At 38.0% G+C, this 24,567-nt stretch overlaps 1 protein-coding gene across 4 annotated transcripts in view; it reads left to right on the forward strand.

The window, feature by feature from the left end:
• JADE3 (jade family PHD finger 3) overlaps positions 1–24,567 on the forward strand; it is a 165,126-nt gene that overhangs the window by 102,567 nt on the left and 37,992 nt on the right. For all 4 annotated transcript variants that reach the window (XM_068532884.1, XM_068532885.1, XM_068532883.1 and 1 more), the window contains one exon: positions 7,832–7,989. In XM_068532884.1, coding sequence (XP_068388985.1) covers positions 7,832–7,989 — 158 coding nt within the window. The remainder of the gene's footprint in view (positions 1–7,831; positions 7,990–24,567) is intronic.

A 24,567-nucleotide genomic window follows, 5' to 3' on the forward strand; every position in this document is an offset into this window, starting at 1 on the left:
CTCCTTTTACCCATCAACAATTACTTTATGGACTAAAGAGGAGAATTCAGCTATATACTTCCTTCTGCTTTTAGAACTAAAGCTGAGACTATGATGATGATAATAAAATAACTGCAACTAGAGTTTATTTAGCAGTTACAGTGAGCCCAATACCATGCTAAGACCTTCACATAAATTCACATATTTAATCCCTACAACTACCCCTATGAGGTAAGTGTTCTTATCCTTGTTTTACAAATAAGTAAACAAACATGGAGAATTTAGACAGCTTCCCAAACTAGTAAGTGGTGAAACCAGTAGACCAATCCAGGCAGTCTGTCCCTGGACCCATATTCCTCTCTTTAAATATTTTTTTTTAACGCTTTTCCTTTTTCTTTTCTTTTCTTTTTTAAATTTATTTATTTTTGGCTGCATTGGGTCTCCGTTGCTTCATGGGCTTTCTCTAGTTGCTGAGAGTGGGGGCTACTCTTCATTGTGGTGTGCGGGCTTCTCATTGTGGTGGCTTCTCCTGTTGCAGAGCATGGGCTCTAGGCACGCGGGCTTCAGTAGTTGTGGCACATGGGCTCAGTAGTTGTGGCTCGCGGGCTCTAGAGCACAGGCTCAGTAGTTGTGGTGCACGGGCTTAGTTGCTCCTCGGCATGTGGGATCTTCCAGGACCAGGGCTTGAATCCGTGTCCCCTGCATTGGCACATGAATTCTTAACTACTGCACCACCAGGGAAGTCCTAAAGAATTTTTTTTTAAATAAATTTATTTATTTATTTATTATTTTTGGCTGAGTTGGGTCTTTGTTGCTGTGCGCAGGCTTTCTCTAGTTGTGGTGAGCAGGGTAGTTGTGGTGAGCGGGGGCTACTCTTCGTTGTGGTGTGCAGGCTTCTCATTGCAGTGGCTTCTCTTGTTGTGGAGCACGGGCTCTAGGTGTGTGGGCTCAGTAGTTGTGGCTTGCAGGCTCTAGAGTGCAGGCTCAGTAGTTGTGGCACACGGTCTTAGTTGCTCCGCGGCATGTGGGATCTTCCCGGACCAGGGCTTGAACCCATGTCCCCTGCATTGGTAGGTGGATTCTTAACCACTGCACCACCAGGGAAGTCCCCTAAAGATTTTTAATTTCATTTTTTACCATATAAAACATTTGCCTGGTTCAGATATCAAACTATGAAACAAAATACATTCAGAAAGATTCAGCTTTTGTCTCTCTTCTCCCTATTTTCTCCCCTTTCCTCCGCGCTGGTTTTTTTTTTTTTTTTAGTTCTTGGTTTATCCTTTTATTGCTTATGAAAATATATACAAATATGCATGTATGTGTGTGCCACTATATGTATATAAAACTCATACGTCTACCCAGGATACACTGTAACTATTTTGCTTGCCTGTGTTTATTTTAAAAACCTTTAAAAATGACTTTTCTTACCAGAAGCAGATTCATGAGACCAGTCTGGTAAATATATTTCATATCACTTTGCAGATATCTTCCTGAGTACTGAACTTAAATTCCTATCCCCTCTTCAGCATTTTATGTTCTGCCTCATACTTGAAATGTTTGACTTCTACAGCAAGATAAGGCAGACTCTTGCACTCTGCCTTGAGTAAAAATGCTTCTCTAGAAACCTTGGATCTGACGCTGTTTAATCTGGCTAGCTTGTAAAATTGAAATCAGGCTTACCATGTAAGTCTATTTTTTTCTAAAGGTGGAAGGGAAGATTACAATAGTCATTGGATTTAGCCTTCATTTGCTTAAGAAAAATAGGTATGAGTTGATTGGTATTTCTGCAGTCCGAGGTTCCCCAGACTTCACAGAGTGCCTGTTCCCTGGAAGTTTGCTATTTCTGAAGCAATGGACAAGGGCCAGATTTCATTGGCTTCTTTGTCTAGAGTCTTCAAGTTACTCTTCTGTTTGGTAAATGTGTGTATTAGTTTCCTAGGGCTGCTATAACAAACTACCACAAACTGGGTGGCTTAAAACAACAGAAATTTATTTTCTCACAGTTCTAGAGGCCGGAAGTCCAAAATCAGCCAGACTGCATTCCATTCCTTGCCTCTTCCAGGTTCTGATAGCTATCAGCATTTATTGACTTGTGGATTAATGAATCACTCCAGGCTCTGCCTCCATGGTCATAATCCCTTCTCCTCTTCTGTCTCAAATCTCCCTCTGCCTTTCTCTTATAAAGACACTTGTTATTGGATTTAAGCCCCACCTGGATATTCCACGATGATCCCTTCATCTCAGAATCCTTAAATTATTTATATCTGCAAAGATCCCATTTCATATAAGGTAACATTCACAGGTTCCAGAAATTTGGATGTGGACATATCTTCTGCGGGGCCACCATTCAGCCCACTGCAATATGTTTCCAGGCTACTTAGGAAACTCTACAAAACAGACTTTCATAAGCAGTTATATCAAGTATGAAGACATGGCTTATGCTGTGTGATTATTGTTAATCCCAAAGCATGATTTTGCAATCAGTTGATTTATTTTGAGAAGTGTATTGTATGGAAAATAATGAAATATTTTAGGAGGTTGAAAAATACTTGGCTCTAGTATTCTTTGCAGAGCTAAGGTAGGATTTCCCACAGGCAGTAGTTGAGCACAATTGTAAATTGCCACCGCGTGTTAACCACTGTCTCATTAAAGGCACTCTGGTAATTTATAGAAATGGATCAGAGTGTTCAGCAAAATGGTGATTCAGTTTCTCCAACTAGCCACCCAGAACACTGAGCTCTGTGCAAAACATGTTAATGGGTATGTCTGTGATCCTCTCTTACCTCCTTATACAAAGCATTATGTAGTAAACCACCAGTTTTTTGTTTCCTATAGACTTAGCTTTCTCCCTGCACAGTACCCAATTAACTTTAATTGGCTAGGATTCTTGGTAGGAAGGTCATTTTGTTGCCACCTCGACACCAGCATGTTTAACGTTGGTTTCCTGCTCAGGTCATATTATTAATTCTAAATCTTCCCTAAATGAAACCAACAGGCATTTGCAGAGTTGTCCCTGCAAAATAGCAAATGGAATGAGTCCTTATGCATTTAAATGACATCATTCGATTATGTGATAGTTCAGTCCTGTACTCTGTGAAATGTCAGTTTAAACAGAACTACACCAACAGAGAATTAATTGCTTTCTTGTACCATGCGCTGTGCTTCAACTTTCATGTTACACATAACTTGGACAGTGTTTCTCTTCAGAGAACCTTGATTAGCATTAAAGGCTAAAATGTTTGCTTGATGGCATCTCTTCCTTTGATAATCCAGAGAAGTAGACACATTTACCTTAAACCTGCAAGTGGTTGTTTGATTTTTTTTTTCAGAATCAGCAATTAGTAGGTGAGGTATATATCAGTGTATGTACGCTTTTATATGAAAGTTTATTCTTCCCTCATTGTTTAGACATTAACTGGGCCTTCATCAGTGAAATCAGTGCCAAGTTAGCTGAAGAACTCATGACATTCTTCTTTCCTGTTCTTGAAAAGGCAGAATCACAAAGCCTAAGTTGCCACAGCAATTTAAGTCATGTTCCCGGGCTTGTGAGTACATTTCTGTGTCTCTCAATTACGCAGGAGCCCGTTCAGTCAGAGGATAACAGTACATCAAACTTTAGATGGGTATTCATTCCCATATTGTCAGTACCTAACTGTGCTTAAGGTGCAGAAAATGGACCATAGGGAATCTCTTTGTCTCTGTAAGTCCAAGTTTTAGCCGTACCCATATCATCATCCCCTACCTCTGGCCTTTGAACTTTCCACATAGCTAGGGATCCTTTGCCAGGGGTAAGGTTAAGGCTCGCACTGGGAGCCTCTTGGCTGCTGCAGTAAACATATCATTCGTGTCCTCCTCACCCCTGTGCACACTGCTGTGCAAAGTGGAACTGTCTATACTTTGTTTCTGTTTTTGTTTTTCTTCCTGGAAAAGCATTTTTTTTAAATTTTATTGAGATATAGTTGATTTACAATGTTAATTTCTGCTGTACAGCAAAGTGACTTTAGTTATACATATATATATATTCTTTTTCATATTCTTTTCCATTATGCTTTTTTTTTAACATCTTTATTGGCGTATAAATGCTTTACAATGGTGTGTTAGTTTCTGCTTTATAACAAAGTAAATCAGCTATACATATACATATATCCCCATATCTCCTCCCTCTTGCGCCTCCCTCCCACCCTCCCTATCCCACCCCTCTAGGTGGTCACAAAGCACCGAGCTGATCTCCCTGTGCTATGTGGCTGCTTCCCACTAGCTATCTATTTCACATTTGATACTATATATTAGTCCATGCCACTCTCTCACTTCGTCCCAGCTTACCCTTCCCCCTCCCCATGTCCTCAAGCCCATTCTCTACATTTGCGTCTTTATTCCTGTATTCCCGTCCTGCCCCTAGGTTCTTCAGAACCATTTATTTTTTAGAGTCCATATATATGTGTTAGCATACGATATTTGTTTTTCTCTTTCTGACTTACTTCACTCTGTATGACAGACTCTAGGTCCATCCACCTCACTACAAATAACTCAATTTCGTTTCTTTTTATGACTGAGTAATATTCCATTGTATATATGTGCCACATCTTTATCCATTCATCTCTCGATGGACACTTAGGTTGCTGTAACTGTGTATACTTTGCAAGCCTCTGTACAAATAAAGTTGAAAACCTGGATAAGATAGATAACTTACCATGGAAATACAGATTACCAAAATTGACCCCATTGGAGGTAGAAAGCTTAAAGAGATCAATTTCCAAAAAGGTAGAGAAAATTAATAAGGAACTACCCCACAAAAAAGCACCAAGTCCAGATGGTTTCATAGGGACCAGATAGTCCCAATAATTCTCAGATTATTCTAGAGCATTGTAACGCAAGGAAAATGTCCTAATTCCCTTTATGAAGCATGCATAATGCTGATACCTAAATCTAAAAGACAAAGACAATACCAAAAAAAAAAGGAAAGAAAGAAAACTGCAGATAAATATCACTCATGAGAATGATACAAAAATATTAAATAAAATATTAGAAAACAAATATAATACCATATTAAGAAAATAATATATCATGACCAAATAGATATTCATTCCAGAAATGCAAGTTTCAGTATTAAGAAATCTAATATTATCATATAGCATATTAATATATCTAAGGAGAGAACTATATAATTATTTCCATACATGCTAAAGAAGTCTTTAATAAAATTCAATACTTAGGCATTATAAAACATTCAAGAAAATAGGAACTGTAAGATACTTTCTTAGCATTATAACATAAATATGGCATAGTCTTCAACCTAGTATCTTATTTCATAGGGAAACACTAGAGGCATTTCCACTAATTTCAGTAAGAAGACAGATATGCCCACTATCCCCATTACTATTCCAAATATCAGTAGAGGTATTAGTCAATGCAATTAAACAAGAGAAACCAATTGGAGACATAAGACTAGGTAAAGATGATGCAAAATTCTGTTTGCAGATGATGCGATAGTATATTTAGAAAACCTTAGGAAAGTCAATGATAAAACTAACTCAAGCCATTAGGGGCTTCCCTGGTGGTGCAGTGGTTGAGAATCTGCCTGCTAATGCAGGGGACACGGGTTCGAGCCCTGGTCTGGGAAGATCCCACATGCCGCGGAGCAACTGGGCCCGTGAGCCACAGCTACTGAGCCTGCGCGTCTGGAGCCTGTGCTCCGCAACAGGAGAGGCCGCGATAGTGAAGAGGCCCGCGCACCGCGGTGAAGAGTGGCCCCCGCTTGCCGCAAATGGAGAAAGCCCTCGCACAGAAATGAAGACCCAACACAGCCAAAAATAAATATAAAAATAAATAAATAAGACCTGGTGCAACCAAATAAATAAATAAATAAATATTTAAAAAAAAAACAAAAAACAACTAACTCAAGCCATAAAAGAATTCAGTAAGGTGGCAGGATGTGAAGTTAACATATAAAATCAAAAGCTTTTATAATCAGGTGGAGTATATTAACACTCCTGGGGCATGTTGTAATGCAGGAAGTTAAGGAAATACTCAAAAAAGGGTGGGATGTGTCAAAAGAGCACAGGTGCAAGCCAACCTGAAAGAGCTCCCAGTGACCAAAGGTGGAACAATTTGAGCATCAAGATAAATAACAATAATACTGAATTATAACCCAAAGAATAAAATAGATCCATGAGTCTATAATGATATAAATAAATAATTGAATGAATGAACGAACGAACAAACAAATAATAAATAAATAAGGGAGAAGGGGCAGGTCTTTTTTACAGAGGAATTCCAATTAGTAAATGTAGAACTGAGGGAAATAGAAAATCACCATTAGAATACCACAGTAATAACTGTTACAGGCAAGGTATCTATTCGTGGATGCTAAAGTTAGTCCATGACAGTTTGAGGAGAAACAGGATGTTTTCATGATCTCAGCGTATCTCCTCTAAGATATTTATTAATTTCAAAGGAAAATATAGTAACCTAACAGCTGAGAAAACCAGCGAGACACACTGCCTTAACCAACTGATAAAGTTTAACATCAGCACTAATAAGACATTGACATCATACATTCCTGATATAATGGGATAAGAGGGTCACAGCAACCTTTCTATGGCATTTTTGCTCAAAAATGAATAAGCTCAGTGAGAAAACATCAGACAAACCCAGATTGTAGGGACATTCTATAAAATATATGACCAGTACTCTTCAGAAGTGTCGAGGTCTGGAAAGACTGAGAAACTATCACAAATTGGAGGATACTAAGGAGACATGACAGCTGCTGCAATGTGGGATCCTGGATTGAATTCTGGAACAGAAGGACATTAGGGGAAAAATTAGTAAAATTTGAATAAGTTTTGTAGATTAATTATAGTATTATAGTAATGTTAATTTCCTGGTTTAGGTAATTGTACTCTGGTTATGGGAGATGTTAACATTAGAGGGAACTATGTGAAGGGTATATGGGAGCTCTGTACTATTTTTGTAACTTCTCTGTAAGACTAAAATTATGTCTAAGTAAATAATTTTAAAATAAGGTGATAGCTAAATAAACGATTATAAGTTATTTATTTATTTTAAAATTAATTTTTATTGGAGTATGGTTGCTTTACAATGTTGTATTAGCCTCCACTGCACAACAAAATGAATCAGCCATACACATACAGTTATCCCTTCCCTTTTGGACTTACCTCCCATTTAGGTTACCACAGGGCACTAGGTGAGTTCCCTGTGTTATACAGCATTTTCCCATCAGTTGTCCATTTTATACATAGTACCAATAATGTATATGTGTCAATCCCAGTCTCGCAATAAGATCATCTATACCATTTTTCTAGATTCCACATATGTACGTTATTATATGATATTTGCTTTTCTCTTTCTGACTTACTTCACTCTGTATGACACTCTCTAGGTCCATCCACATCTCTACAAATGACCCACTTTCATTCCTTTTTATGGCTGAGTAGTATTCCATTGTATATACGTACCACATCTTCTTTATCCATTCCTCTGGATTATAAGTTATCATAGGATACTTGTTGCTTAATTTGAGAGAGTTAAGGATTGTTTGTTTTACGCAGACTCTTTAAGAGTAACCTGTATTGTTGATTTAAATTCAAGGAGCCCAGGAAAATAATTCAGGAAGTACCCCTTTACTCTTTATTAAATCCAGAACAAGCTGGCTTCCCTGTCAATACTTCAGACTCTTTACAAATAGAAGTTGATCTGGCCATTTACAAAGTTAAGAGACGTCTCTCTTGTTGAAGTGCAGAGTGGGTGGGGATGGTCTTTTTAAAAGGAGAACATTAAATGGTGTTAGTTCCATAGTGATGATCTTCTCAAGGTGTATGCAATGTCTTCCCAGGTATTCCGGAAGGACCTTATCAGTGCGATGAAACTTCCAGACTCTCACCATATTAATCCTGACAGCTATTACCTCTTTGCGGATACATGGAAGGAAGAATGGGAAAAGGGAGTCCAGGTACCAGCCAGTCCAGACACTGTTCCACAGCCTTCCCTCAGGTATTTTCATGCTTGTATCTTTGATTTAGGGGATGAATGCTCTTATGGTTATCTGTGTGCTGCTTGAGGAGAGACTTTGAGTGGCTAATTGAACATTTATAATGCAAAGTCACATACCATGTTCAGCAATTCACTCAGACCAATGGCAGATTATACCAGGCTAGGATAGGTCAGTAGTTGAAGTCAAGCTCATTTATTTAGGGATAATATATGTACCTATTCACAGGATAAAACTGTTTGAAGTCCAGTCTGAAATTATGATAAGGTTTTGGAGACCAAGATTTCCCAGTCTGACGCAATAATCAGTAACATTTATTAATTAGCTTTTGAAGAGAAGCAGAGCATTAATTACATAACCCCATAGTAACCCTATTAATATATAACGCCATGACAAGTTGCTTCATTTTAATAGGGGCTTCATAGTGATAGCATCTGTAAACAGAGGGCCAAAACATACAGAGTTTGTAAAATGCATAAACCCAAATGAAAGGGGATAACTGGAATAATTGGGTTGACCATAAGCACACAGCCTTCATTTGCAAAGACTTGAGAAGAAAGTTTAAGTAGAAGAGGACTTTTCTGACAGAGGAAGTAGTAAGTTTAGCTCCTCAAGAGTAATGACTGGTTTTGGAAGCCATTTTTTCTTACTGGTCTTTGTGTTCCCAGTGCTTTGCACAAAGGCCAGCATGAAATAAAATGCTTGGTATAAGTTTGAGTGAGTGAGGGAAGGAAGGAAAGGGAAGGAATAGAATCAGATAAAGGGGCTGGTGGGACCTGCTGGTTACTATGAGAAATGGTACATCTCATTGTATGGCTATCTATTTCTAGTACATATTAGGTTCTTAAAGGTTAGAGACCACATTCTTGAATTCTCGGCCCCTAGCATCAGGTTCTTAGGTCTTAGTCATATTCCAGAAATGCTTGTCAAATCACTTCTAAAAACCCAAACCCAGGCTGTCCCACCCACAGAGAGACTGTCTGTGTTCTGTTAAGGAAAACTTCACAGTCTTGCCCAATACACTTACTGACCCTCACTAGTTCATCATCATTGCCAGCATCCTCCTAGAAATCACAACAGCATCATGAATGAACATAGGAGTCAGGCATTTTCATGTCCTTACTGTCAGTATTTTTATATACTGTTGCAGTAACTGGGGAGCCTAGACTTCCACCTTAAACCAGCAGTAATGATGCATCCCTCTTCCTCCCATCTATCGTACTATCAGAGGAGACTTTCACCACTCCTTAGAGGTAATGAGGACACCTGCTTCCCCCACCCCGTGGTATCAGTGGAGGCCACATAGGGAGCAGTAGTAAGGTGCTCTTATCAATCCCAGCAAAGGAGGTATCAGTGGAGGCCTAATGGGAAGCCAGAACTCTCAGCCTCACCCAGTAGTAACAAAGAGTCCCTGCCCCGGATGTCAACACAGGCCAAATGGTGAACCAAGACATATACAATCACCTGGCAGTGATGAGGTGATATGCCCCGCAACCTGATCTCCACCCAGAGCAGTGTCAGAGGAAGCCAGTCAAAACAAAAGGTTTAAAGAAGATCCAGAGTCTCATAGCATAATCCCCAAAATGTCCAGTCTCCAGTGAAAAAAATCACTCATATCAAAAACTAGGAAGATCTCAACTTGAACAAAGATAATCAGTAGATGCCAGTACCAAGGTGACAGAGATATTAGAATTGTCTAACAAAGATTTAAAAGCAGCCATCATAAAAATGCTTCAGTGAGCAATTATGAGTACACTTAAAGCAAATGAAACAATAGTATCCCCTCTTTCATACCTGATATTGGCAATTTTTATCTCCTTTTTTACTTGCTATAGGTTGGTCATTTTTACTGACCATTTCACAAAGCCATCTTTTTGTTTCATTATCTTTTCTGTTTTTAATTTATTTCTGCTCTTATCTATTACTTCAATTATTTTAGTTGCTTTGGATTTATTTTGCTCTTCTTCTTCTAGTTTCTTGAATTGGGAGCTTAGCTTATTGATTTGAGATGTTTCTTCTTTACAATATGAGCATTTAGTGTTAAAAATTTCCCTCTCATCACTGCTTTAGCTATGTCCCACAAATTTTGGTGTGTTGTATTTTTATTTCATTCACTTTAGTGTATTTTTTCCTTTGAGACTTCTTTCACCTTCTTCTTTTTTTCCCTTGGGACTTCTTTTATTTAAAAGTGTGGTTTTTACTTTATTTGGATATTTTCTTATCTCTCTATTACTGATTTCTAGTTTTGATTCCATTGTATTAGAGAACACTCTGTATAATTCCAATTTGTTTCAATTTGTTGAGGTTTATTTTATGACCCAGGATACAGTCTATCATGGTACATGTTCCGTGAGTGCTTGAAAACAATGCCTGTGCTGCTGCTGCTGAGTGGAATACTCTGTAAATGTCAGTTCAATCCTGTTAGTTGATGGTGTTGAGTTCTTCTATATCTGGGTGATTTTCTGTCCTGTCACTTACTGACAGAGGTTGAAGTCTCCAGCTATAATCGGGGAATTGTGTTTTTCTCCTTTCAGTTCAATCAGTTTTTGTTTCAAATATTTTGCAGCCCTGTTGTTTGGTGCACATACATTTACTATTGCTATGTTTTGTTGGTGGATTGATCCTTTCTTCATTATGTAATATTCCTCCCTGTCTCTGGTAATTTTCTTTGCTGTGAAGGCTACTTAATCTGATATTAATGTTGTCACTCTTGCTTTCTTTTGAGAAATGTTTGCATTGTATATCTTTCTCCATTATTTTAGTTTTGACCTACTTATATGCTTATATTTTAAGTGTGTTTTTGGTAGATAGCATATATTTGGATCATGTTTTTTAATCCATTCTGCCAACCTCTGACTTTTAATGGGTTTAGACCATTTACACTTAATGTAATTATTGATATGTTAGGGCTTAAGTCTGCCATTTTATTTTATTATGTGTGTATGTGTGGGTTCTCTGTTTTTTATTTCTCTCTTTTCTTTTTCCTGCCTTCCTGATGGTTACCTGAACAAATTACCACAACTTACCCAGTGTGAAATAATCATTTGAAGAGCTCCATAACTATTAATGAAATTGAATTTGTAATTAAAAACTCTCCCTAAAAATACCTCCAGGCCCAGATGCTTTCACTGGAAAATTCTTCCAAACATTTAAAGAAATAAAAAGTGATGATACTGGAAGAGAAATCTGAATCAAACTAAATGTAGTTATAGAATAAATAGTTGACCATGGGAACGTGGATACACTGTTGCAGTTTGAGAGGAACTAGATATGCAGCTAGAGGAACTTAATGAAGGCAAACTTATGGACATAAAGAAAGTGATTGTGATGAAAAGAATGAAGATGCCCCAGAGAAAATGATGCCAGAAAAAAACTGCACATTAATGGAACTCTCAGAAAATTTTTCAACAGCCAAAGCACAAAAGACAAATGTTGGAAACTGATCCAAGTTCATAAAGGAGTATGACAACTTGCCAAGACATAGAAAAGGTGCTTGCTCTGTGTCACAAATTTTGTAATTAAAAGAAGGAGTCAAGCACTGTACTCTTGATAAGTTTTTACAAAGAGATAAAAGAGTTTAAATTCTCAGTGTTTCAAATTATAGTGTATTAAATACATATTGGTTTTACTATTTTTTATTTCCCTATATAGTTATAGCCAACAGTAAGAGAGTAAAATGCTTTGACAAAAATTTTAAAGGTCACTGAACAATCACAGTTTTCCCCATTGATTATTAAGGTTGCTTTTCACAGTTTCAGTTTGCACAGTCATTTTTACAGTACAGTACCACTGTGCAAAGCGAGGACTACCTGCTTTAGTGACAGCAGATCAGTGGTTTTTTTGGAAGTGGCCAGTGGAGCAGGAGGGTACAAGGAAACTTTTAGAGGTAATGGATATATTTATTATCTTGGTTGTAGTTCTGGTTGCACAAATTTATATGTGTGTCGGAACTTGTTAATTTGTACATTTTAAATATATGCAGCTTAATATGTCATTTTTACCTCAATAATGTTAATAAAAGTATCATCCATATATGTAATTATAAATATATATTTAAATATATAAACAATCATCACAAATAAAGGAGTGTATAGATGGTAATAAAATGTGGTAGTGGGCACATGAAGGCACAACAGTATGTGATTAGAAGAGAAAAGGAAGAAAGACAACAAATGTGACTATAAGCTACCCAAGAGCAGAACCCTTACTGTCAAATAGTAGGTTTTCAATATACATTTACTATTGTAAGGAGAATAGGACGAAGGAAGGAAAGAGGAAAGCGGGTGGGTGTTAGGAAAGAAAATTAGCAAACAACCAAAAGGTATTATAGTTGACCCTTGAACCACATGAGTTTGAACTGTGCAGGTCCACTTATATGTGGATTTTTTTCAATAGTAAATACTACAGTACTACACAGTCTGTGGGTGGTTGAATCCACAGATCCAGAACCACAGATATGGAGGGCCAACTGTAAATTATATGTGAATTTTTGACTGCATGAAGTGTCAGTGCCCCTGTCTTGTTCAAAGATCAACTGTACATTCCTACCAGCATTGTATGAGGATTCCATTTTCTCCGCATCCTAACCAACACTTGTTATTGTCTGTATTTTTTATTGTAGCCATCCTAGTAGGTATGAAGTATATCTCATTGTGGTTTTGATTTGCATTTGCTTGATGGCTAATGATGTTGAGCATCTTTTCTTCATGTGCTTATTAGCCAGTTGTATATTCTTTTTGGAAGAGAGCTTTTCTACTTTATTACAAAGAGAAGAAGCCTTTATGTGGTCAGAAAAATACAAGGTTGATCTTTTTTCCCTTCCTGTGAAACACTACTGTTCAAACTGCAAAGTGAATCATCTCAGTTCACCTCTTTATGTTCTATCACATTCACTTTGGAATGGCTGCCTTTGGCTGCTGAAAATCTAACCCTTTAGTGAAAAGGGTAACAAAGTCCCCTGACCAGCAGTTCTAGAATATCCCATTTTTACTTGGTGCCTCGATGCATACCTCCTATATATATCTCTTCTTTGGAGAAATTATTCACATCTTTTGCCCATTAGAAAAATTGGGCTATTTGTCTTTTTATTGTTGAATTGTAAACGTTCTTTACATAGTCTAGATACAGGGTTTTTTTAAAAATATTTATCTATTTATTTATTTATTTGGCTGCACCGGATCTTAGTTGTGGCACGCGGGATTTTCGTTGCCCCGTTCAGGATCTTTAGTTGCGGCATGTGGGATCTTTTAGTTGCGGCGTGCAGGCTCTTAGTGGCAGCATACGGGATCTAGTTCCCTGACCAGGGATCGAACCCAGGCCCCCTGCCTTGGGAGTGCAGAGTCTTAACCACTGGACCACCAGGGAGGTCCCTAGATACAGGTTTTTTATCAGATATATGATTTGCAAATCATTTCTCCCTTTCTGTGGGTTGTCTTTTCACTTCATTGATGGTGTCCTTTGAGGCACAGAAGTTTTTAATTTTGATGAAGTTCAGTTTATCTATTTTTTTTTCTTTTGGTTGCTTGTCCTTTTGGTGTCATATCTAAGAAATCATTGCCTAAACCAAGATCGTGAAGTTTTATACCTATGTTTTCTCCTAAGAATTCTGTAGTTTTATAAAACTCTTACATTTGGGTCTTTGATCCATTTAAGTTAATTTTTGTGTATGGCATGAGGTGTTAGGGGTCTAACTGCATTCTTTTGCTTGTGGATATCCATGTGTCCCAGCTCCATCTGTTGAGCAGCTCCTGTTTTGAAAGCAATGGACACTATATTATCCCAACCTTACCCACCTTGGTTCCACCAGGCTGCTATGAAAGAAAACATAGTTCTTGAATCACCAAGAAATCTCAGTCCCATCTTTTTAAATCTCCTTTCACAAATCTACTAAGGTGACTTTTCAAAAGTTTTTCCTACTTTGAACTGAGATGCTAATTTCTCTACTTCATGCTTCACTCTGTCCAAATATGTTACTTTTTCCCACTATATGGGAAAATACCATATATGTTCCTTTTTTATTGGTTAATTTTACAACTTTTTATGTTAGTGTTTCTTTTTTATATCTTTGTTGGGTTTTTTTCATAGATTACAAACTTTGTAGAAGTTAAGGAGGTGCCTGGTAAAAGTTTGGTTATTTACACTATTGAGAGAATACTTAGTTTTTGAAATTAAAAGATGTATAGCTTTATTCTTAAAAGCCACAAATAAAAGTATTTTCTTCTGACATAACTGCCAAATCTAAACAAATGTAAATGTTTCATAGCAAACCCTTGCAACGATTGTTTTCAGATTTAAAATAACGATAGTGTATTACCTTCATATAAAAATAAATGTTCACTAATAATTATTCAATTGTAAAAATTCTTCCTGCCTTCCAAATTTGAAAAATTGTCAGTGTGCATTAAAAGCATGATGACATTCCTTGATTTTGTGATAAATTTTTTTTTAATTTATTTTATTTTTGGCTGCATTGGGTCTTTGTTACTGCACACGGGTTTTCTCTAGTTGAGGCAATCAGGGGCTACTCTTCGTTGCGGTGTGCAGGCTTCTCATTGTGGTGGCTTCTCTTGTTGCGGAGCATGGGCTCTAGGCGCGTGGGCTTCAGTAGTTGTGGCGCATGAGCTTAGTAGTTGCTCGCGGGCTCTAGAGCGCAGACTCAGTAGTTGTGGCACACGGGCTTAGTTGCTCCATGGCATGTGGGATATTCCTGGACCAGGGCTCGAACCCATGTCCCTTGCATTGGCAGGCGGCTTCTTAACCACTGTGCCACCAGGGAAACCTGTGCTAAATATTTTTAATAAAGAATGTTATAGCAGTTCACAATAGCATATGAAAAGTATCAGAATGTAAAAACAAAAATCTTTTAATATATTATTTTGGGTTGACTCCTCCGTGTTAGTTTTAGTAAAATTAAAACCTCATTGGTTAGTTATTTTCTACTGATGGATATCTCTGGAGAAAATATTCTAAAATATAAATCTGTTAGAGAAATTTAAGAATGAATCTAATGTAATAAAATAGTTACTTAAGTGGAAACATACATGAAAATATTGGGAAATAATTTTTTACCATTATGTATGTATTAGTCAGGATAGGCCAACTGCTATAACAAACATCTCCGGAAGTCTCAGCAACTTAACACAGTGAAGGTTTTATTTTTTGCACATGTCTCCATCCAGTGTGGGTTTGGGATGTGGGTCATCTCTGCCCGACATAGGCATTCAGGGACTCAGGCTCTTTTTATGAGTGACTCCTCTGTCTGCCAGATCTTTTCCCACTCCCTTTTCCACCCCCAAACTTCTAAATCCAGTCTGCAGGAAAAGAAAAGGCAGCATGGAGGGTTATACAGGTAGATTTGGAGGGGGGCTAGGTTTTGAAGTGGATTATCCACACATATGCCATTAGCCAGAACTCATTCACATGGCCCACCTAACTGCAAAGGATACTGGGGAATGCAGTCTTGCTATGTGCCTAGATGGAAAAAGAAACATGGTTTGGTGAACACATTAGCATTTCTCTGTTACTCCTTGGCAGTGGTATTACGAACTCAAAGCTGCATGAGCACAAGAACCTTACTGATTTCTTTTTTAACATTTTTATTGGAGTATAATTGCTTTACACTGGTGTGTTAGTCTCTGCTGTATAAAAAAGTGAATCAGCTATACATATACATACATCCCCATATCCCCCTCCTTCTTGTGTCTCCCTCCCACCCTCCCTATCCCACCCCTCTAGGTGGTCACAAAGCCCCGAGCTGATCTCCCTGTGTGATGCAGCTGCTTCCCACTAGCTATCTGTTTTACATTTAGTAGTGTATATATGTCAATGCCACTCTCTCACTTCATCCCAGCTTACCCTTCTCCCTTCCCATGTCCTCAAGCCCATTCTCTACATCTGCGTCTTTATTCCTGTCCTGCCCCTACGTTCTTCAGAACCATTTTCCTTTTCTTAGATTCCATATATATGTGTTAGCATATGGTATTTGTTTTTCTCTTTCTGACTTACTTCACTCTGCATGACAGACGCTATGTCCATCCACCTCACTACAAATAACTCAATTTCATTTCCTTTTATGGCTGAATAATATTCCATTGTATATATGTGCCACATCTTCTTTATCCATTCATCTGTCGATGGACACTTAGGTTGCTTCCATGTCCTGGCTATTGTAAATAGTGCTGCAATGAACATTGTGGTACATGACTCTTTTTGAATTATGGTTTTCTCAGGGTATAGGCCCAGTAGTGGGATTGCTGGGTCATATGATAGTTCTATTTTTAGTTTTTTAAGGAACCTCCATACTGTTCTCCATAATGGCTGTATCCATTTACATTCCCACCAACAGTGCAAGAGGGTTCCCTTTTCTCCACACCCTCTCCAGCATTTATTGTTTCTAGATTTTTTGATGATGGCCATTCTGACTGGTGTGAGGTGATACCTCACTGGAGTTTTGATTTCATTTCTCTAATGATTAGTGATGTTGAGCATCCTTTCATGTGTTTGTTGGCAATCTATCTTCTTTAGAGAAATGGCTATTTAGGTCTTCTGCCCATTATTGGATTGGCTTGTTTGTTTTTTTTGATATTGAGCTGCATGAGCTGCTTGTATATTTTGGAGATTAATACTTTGTCAGTTGCTTCATTTGCCTATTTTCTCCCATCCTGAGGGTTGTCTTCTCGTCTTGTTTATGGTTTCCTTTGCTGTGCAAAAGCTTTGAAGTTTCATTAGGTCCCATTTGTTTATTTTTGCTTTTATTTCCATTTCTCTAGGAGGTGGGTCAAAAAGGATCTTGCTGTGATCTGTGTCATAGAGTGTTCTGCCTATGTTTTCCTCTAAGAGTTTGATAGTGTCTGGCCTTACATTTAGGTCTCTAATCCATTTTGAGTTTATTTTTGTGTATGGTGTTAGGGAGTGTTCTAATTTCATTCTTTTACATGTAGCTGTCCAGATTTCCCACCACCACTTACTGAAGAGGCTGTCTTTTCTCCATTGTATATTCTTGCCTCCTTTATCAACGATAAGGTGACTATATGTGCATGGGTTTATCTCTGGGCTTTCTGTCCTGTTCCATTGATCTGTATTTCTGTTTTTGTGCCAGTACCATACTGTCTTGATTACTGTAGCTTTGTAGTATAGTCTGAAGTCTGGGAGCCTCATTCCTCTAGCTCCGTTTTTCTTTCTCAGGATTGGTTTGGCTGTTCGGGGTCTTTTGTGTTTCCATAAAAAATTGTGAAATTTTTTGTTCTAGTTCAGTGAAAAATGCCATTGGTAGTTTGATAGGGATTGCATTGAATCTGTAGATTGCTTTGGGTGGTATAGTCATTTTCACAGTGTTGATTCTTCCAATCCAAGAACATGGTATATCTCTCCATCTGTTTGTATCATCTTTAGTTCCTTTCATCCACGTCTTATAGTTTTCTGCATACAGGTCTTTTGTCTCCTTAGGTAGGTTTATTCCTAGGTATTTTATTCTTTTTGTTGCAGCGGTAAATGGGAGTGTTTCCTTAATTTCTTTCTCAGATTTTTCATCATTAGTGTATAGGAATGCGAGAGATTTCTGTGCATTAATTTTGTATCCTGCAACTTTATCACATTCATTGATTAGCTCTAGTCGTTTTCTGGTAGAGTCTTTAGGATTCTCTGTGTATAGTATCATGTCATCTGCAAACAGTGACAGCTTTCCTTTTTCTTTGCTGATTTGGATTCCTTTTATTTCTTTTTCTTCCCTGATTGCTGTGGCTGAAACTTCCAAAACTATGTTGAAAAATAGTGGTGAGAGTGGGCACCTTGTCTTGTTCCTGATCTCAGTGGAAATGGTTTCAGTTTTACACCATTGAGAACGATGTTGGCTGTGGGTTTGTCATACATGGCCTTTATTGTGTTGAGGTAAGTTCCCTCTGCCTACTTTCTGCAGGGTTTTTATCATAAATGGGTGTTGAATTTTGTCAAAAGCTTTTTCTGCATCTGTTGAGATGATCATATGGTTTTTATCCTTCGATTTGTTAATATGGTGTATTGCATTGATTGATTTGCATATATTGAAGAATCCTTGCATTCCTGGGATAAACCCCACTTGATCACGGTATATGATCCTTTTAATGTGCTGTTGGATTCTGTTTGCTAGTATTTTGTTGAGGATTTTTGCATCTCTGTTCATTAGTGATATTGGCCTTTAGTTTTCTTTCTTTGTGACATCTTTGTCTGGTTTTGGTATCAGGGTGATGGTGGCCTCGTGTAATGAGTTTGGGAGTGTTCCTGCCTCTGCTATATTTTGGAAGAGTTTGAGAAGGATAGGTGTTAGCTCTTCTCTAAATGTTTGATAGAATTCGCCTGTGAATCCATCTGGTCCTGGGCTTTTGTTTGTTGGAAGATTTTAAATCACAGTTTCAATTTTAGTGCTTGTGATTGGTCTGTTTATATTTTCTCTTTCTTCCTGGTTCAGTCTCAGAGTAACCTTACTGATTATTGATTTATTTATTTATTTTGGTTGCGCCTGGTCTTAGTTGTGGCAGGTGGACTCCTTGGTTGCGGCATGTGGGCTCCTTAGTTGTGACAGGTGGGCTCCTTAGTTGCGGCTTGCAGGCTCCTTTAGTTGCAGGTCACTGGCTCCTTAGTTGTGGCATGTGAACTCTTAGTTGCGGCATGCATGTGGGATCTAGTTTCCTGACCATGAATCGAACCCAGGCCCCTTGCATTGGGAGCTTGGAGTCTTAACTGCTGTGCCACCAGGGAAGTCCCAGAACTTTACTGCTTTTATTCACCACTGTAACCCTGTAGTTGATGCTATGATCTGTACTGCCCAGATTCCCATTTAGTCTTAGGACCTGTCCACATGGTCAGGATAGTCTGACTTCTTACCTGGCAGCTCTGGGCTCCAAGAGTGAGTTTTCTAAGCAATAAGAAGTGGAAGGTGGCTCTCCAGCAGCAGCAATTTCATCATCTCTGCCTCCTATGACTCTTCCTCAGACACTGCTTGACCAGGTGGCTTGAGCAAGACCCCAGTCTGGTTACTGAGTCCAGAGAAACTGTGATTAAACACTGCTTCTCGTTCCCTTTCCTCAGCCCTCAGTGTTAACTTTGTAAGAATATAAATATATTTCTTTTTACAAATAAGCCAATGGAGATAGTTTATGGTTACTAACATAGTATTTATAGGCTTAAAACAAATGTACTCGTGGTGATTAAATGTAATTACTGTTATAGACTTTACAAAACCATAGTGGTTCTCAGGCAACACAAAGTAGAGAAGGAATTCCGTGTTTTTTAAAAATTATCAAAAAGGAAACTGAGAATCAGCCTAACACTTGTGTCCTCAACTCCTGCTTTTCCTTCCCACCCTACCTCTCATTTTTAGTCCACTTAATAAATGACATTTTAAAAAAAATTTTTATCTACATTAATCAGGAGGAGACAACACTAACTTTACTGCTTACACGAAACTGTCAGATCCAGAGTATGAAAATGTTGATATAAGCCAGATAAATTATTTACATATTCTTTTTTTTAAGCATAATTAGCTTCTGTGCCTCAGTTTTTGCAATTTATGAAAATCTAGATGTTTAGCTAACTTCTTTTTGGGGGCAAAGGAGGGAATAAGGGTGCCATTCTTTTTGGAAGCCATATAATTTTAAAATAATATGCAAAGTCCAATATTACGGCAAAAAAGACTGTTACTAGCTCATTTTTACTGTTGTGCTTGAACCTGGATAGAATTTTTTTTTCTAAGAAATCAATGTAAATGAAGTTTGATTATCAGATTTACAAGAAATTTAAAACTACCAAAGCTTTGAAAATACTCACAAGCATTAGATTGTATATCAAACATAAAGAGAAAGTAGAGAATGGAAAAGTCTTACTAAAAATCTAGAAGCACTAGTCAAGACAACAAAAACCTCATACTCTTCAAAGCCCAAATCCCCTGAATTTTTTATGTGTAAGCATTGAACGTCAGTCTGTTTTCCCTAGGGGATTACTTGACCCTGTAGTTGAGATCAAAGGAATATTGACACTCATTTTAGGTAACAACATTTTGTTACCAAATTTAGCTGAATTCAAAGCATTGTTGAAAATGTGCAGTTTCTTCTACAGTAAATATAAATGCATTTATGTGTGATAATCCCGCAATTATAATAATTATAATTTTGGTTAAAAAAAAAAAAAGAAGTGGAAGGTGCCAGTCTCAAGGCCTGCACTCAGAAAATGTCACAGTATTACTTCCACCATATTTTATTAGAGCAGTTGCAGAGAGCTCCCAGACTGAAGGGGAGGGAAATAGACCCTACCTCTCAACAGAAGGACTATCAAAGGATTTGTGACTGTCTTCAATCCATCACAATAGTAATATTTGTAATGTTTGTATTTGAGTTACTTGTCTTATTGCCTACAGACAGATTAATCAACCAGCTAGAGAAACTTAAATACTAGTAAAACTAAGCACTTGCTTTTTATTTATTACCTAATCCACAAGATTGTCAAAATGCTTCAGAATTTTATTTCCTAATGAACTTACAGAAGTAATTTTGGATGTATATAAATTAATTGACCTGATTCTTGGGTGCTAAAACTGAAAAGGGGTGAAAAAAGATACAACAGAGTAGGTGGAGCAAATCCTTTTAGAGTTTTTGTTCCAGCTTTCAGGTTAGGTTTTCCTCTCTGTTCCATTATCCTTTCTGCTATTCTCTTGTCCCTTAGTTTAGGGTAGTGTAGTGCATATACGTACGAGGTGATTGAGGGGAGGGGTACAGAGAATTCTGAAATGGAGCCAGCTTGCGCTGTAAGTTACAGGTGTTTAAATAAGCCTTTTCATTACCACAAGGAATTTTTTGAAGTAAGTTCAACAAATAAAGATGATGTTAACCCCATTACATGTTTTTTAGTTAGACCGTGGATGATTTTGATGCTCATCAATGATAAACAAGTTTCAGATAGTTTTTGTTTTGTTTCGTTTTGTGTTCATTTGTATATATATTTTTTTAATTTTATTTATTTATTTATTTATTTATGGCTGTGTTGGGTCTTCGTTTCTGTGCGAGGGCTTTCTCTAGCTGTGGCAAGCGGGGGCCACTCCTCATCGCGGTGCGCGGGCCTCTCACTATCGCGGCCTCTCTTGTTGCTGAGCACAGGCTCCAGACGCGCAGGCTCAGCAATTGTGGCTCACGGGGCCAGTTGCTCCGCGGCATGTGGGATCCTCCCAGACCAGGGCTCGAACCCGTGTCACCTGCATTGGCAGGCAGATTCTCAACCACTGTGCCACCAGGGAAGCCCCATTTGTATATTTAAATTAGTTTCTTTCACAGTAAGTTTCCAATGGAAGGAAAGCAATGCTTCATGTTTGGTTAAAAGGAAGCATGCATTATAAGTTATATTACACATAAGTGGTTAATGTTATATTTATCATGTATGTGTATATGATTTTTAAATTGTAGATGAATTATTGATTTACTGTAAAAACAAAAATAATCAGAATACAAATATTAACTGTATAATATATATGCTTATACAACATGTACATATATATGTACAAATAAATGGGAACATTCTGTAACTTGCTTTTCTCACTTAACAATATATTATCATATACTTCTGAGTCATTAGTGATACTGGAAGAGAGGATGGTTAGATATCCAGAGAGGCCTAGTTCTCCTTGGAATGTACATGTTGGACTAACTGGGTTATGGAGAGCAGTACTTTCTTCACTAAACTCCAGACTCAAATATGTAACTACCAATGCAATGTTTCCGCTTGGGTGTCCAATAGACATCTCAGACTTAAAGTGTCCCAAACTGAACTAGTGATGTTCTTCCCAAACTAGTTCCACCTGTAATTTTCTACATTTAACTAATAGCAGATTCATTCTTCCTGTTCAGTCTTTCAGGCCAAAATTCCTTGAGTCATCTTTGATTCTTTATTGCGTCATACCCCATATTCAGTATCAAAGGAGATCCCCTTGGTTCTACTTTTCAAAATATATCAGATTTCATATAGTAAGTCAAAGGAAGAATGGCCCCTAATGATAAATGGGAGCACAAGCCTGCCTCCCACTCCACTGCTATATTTCATCATCATGCTTCTCTCACCTCCCCCACTCTCCTTGCCCCACTCTTCACACACCTCCTTTCCCATTCCATTTTAGGCAGCAGCAGTCTACCATTTTGCTTTCAATTATGAGAATCAATAAAGAGCACTTTTATACACACATTTATCTTATTTAAAGTTTAAAGCAGTCTTTTGGTAGCTTTTGCAGTTACTATTGCTGTATAAATTGTTTTTCCAGTTACTGTTGCCCCCAAACTTAGCATCAAGCAACCATGTTTTTATACTTATAGGTTCTGTGGGTCAGGAATTCAGACAGGGCACAGTGGGGATGGCTAGTCTCTGTTCTACTATGTCTAGGGCCTCATCTAGGAAGACTTGAAGTTTGGGGGTGACTCAGCGGCTGGGGGCTGGAATCATCTAAAGGCTTTCACTAACATGTCTGCCACCTGGCCTGGGATGACATAAAGATTGCACATGGCCTCTCCATTTGGTTTGGCTTCCTCATAGCATGACAACCTCAGCATAGGCAGACTCTCTACAGGCCTCAGACACAGGGGTCCACATGCACGTGTTCCAGCAAAAAGATGAAGCTGTTTTCCCTTTTATGACCCAGCCTTGCAATTCTCATAGCGTCACTTCTGCTGTATTCTATTGGTGGAAACAGTCACATGCCCTTCCTGGTTCAAAAGGAGGGGAAATAGACTTCACCACTTGATGGGGCAGTGGGAGAGTCACATTGTAGAAGAGCGTGTGGAATTTTTAAAATACCATCTGTCACAGAGGTTGTAATTGTCTTTTGTTTCATAAATGAGGCATGGAGTCTTGTGGAGAAGCGGAGTGGCAAGATTAACAAGGGGCATCTTGGGAAACTACTCCTAGAGATATTATTATAAGGGCCTCCTGTTTAGTTAGCTTCTAAGGCACTTATTTCAAGCCTTTAAAAAATCCATGATGTTGTGGTATTTGTGCAGTTTCTATGCTATTCACAGATGATTCTGATCCACTCATTAGGAAATGAAGCATAGTCTCTACCTGTTAAATATTTAGATCAACTGAAGACACACTGAAGACTCACTGTGCATAAGACACTGGAAGAGGCTGTAGGTCGGCTTAGAGTGGTTGCAGCTTCTTTTTTTTGCCTCCTCAGTGTCACAGGAGTGTTCACATGGGCTAGAAGTAGCTGACCTACCCTGAGGAACAGGTGGATAGGCTTTCTTTCTATGAGGCTAAGCAGGTGTGGTTGTGGGTCCTTTCACCAAAATCAGTCATCCAGAAAGTTACTACAACATTCGTTTACACTCAAGCATCCAAATTGAAAACTGCACTTACTACATTACTCTAACAAAATTGCTCATATCTCTAGGCTTGTGAGCTTTTGCTGATTTGTTCAGTGGTCTGGTGACCATTCAAAGAGTGTCCCTCTACCAAGTGTATAGTGGCCAGAGAAGAAAATCACTGAGGGATGATCCTGGGATTTCCTCCAGCTATAGCAACGTTATGTGTACTTGAAGATGTTAAAGCTGCATTTTACAAAACCCCGAAGTAATATTTTTTCATTTATTCTCATAGACCTTCCCTCTATCGTTATAAGAATTTCTCCTTGTGAGTGCGTATTAACCACCTTTTACCCGTGCATTTCCTTGCCTTTGGTATTACTGTTTCGGCCTATAATTTTTTTTATTGTCATAGGCTCAGTCCTTAGATTCAGACCTTTAGTTCAAGATACATATGAAAGATGAGTGAGATAACATCATCATCATTGTTATAAATTTTGCATTGAAATATACACACAGAAAGATAACTAATGCATAACTGTATAACTCAGTTTTCATGAATTAAATACACTTGCTTAACTGACACCCAGATCAAGAAATAGAACATTACCAGCACCCCAGAAGCCCTCCTTCTGCTCCTCCCCACTGACTTCCTTCACCATAGGTGACAGTTTTGCCAGTTTTTAACCTTCATACTGAGACTGGATTGTTTTGTTCATCATTATGGTTGTGAGATTCATCCATGCTATTGCATGGAGCATTTCATTAAGTTTCACTTCTGTGTCATATTCCATTGTGTGATATACCACATTTCATTTATCCATTCTGCTTTTGATAGATATTTGGGTTGCTTTCAGTTTTCAGCTATTATGAAAAATGCTAATATGGACATTTTTATACATCTTTTAGGATACATATGTGTACTTTTTTGTTAAGTATATTCCTAGGAGTGGGTTTGCTAGGTCATAAGGTATGCACATGTTCAGCCATAATATCTGCTGCCAAATAGTTTGCCAAAATGATTGTACCAATTCACACTCCCAGCAGCAGTGGTCGATTTGCTCCATTTCCTTACAAGCACTTAGTATCTTCAATTTTTGGTCAGTCTTTTCAAGTTTAGCCATTCTGGCAGGTAATGGTGATTATGATTTCAATTTGCATTTCCGTGTTAACTCATGAGGTCGAGAACCACCATCTGGATAGCCTTATTTGTGAAGTGTCTATTCAGGTTTCTCGCCCAGTTTTTAATTGACTTCTCTGTTGTTTTCTAAT

This window comes from Eschrichtius robustus, chromosome X (assembly GCF_028021215.1).
Source record: "Eschrichtius robustus isolate mEscRob2 chromosome X, mEscRob2.pri, whole genome shotgun sequence".
Lineage (NCBI taxonomy): Eukaryota > Metazoa > Chordata > Mammalia > Artiodactyla > Eschrichtiidae > Eschrichtius > Eschrichtius robustus.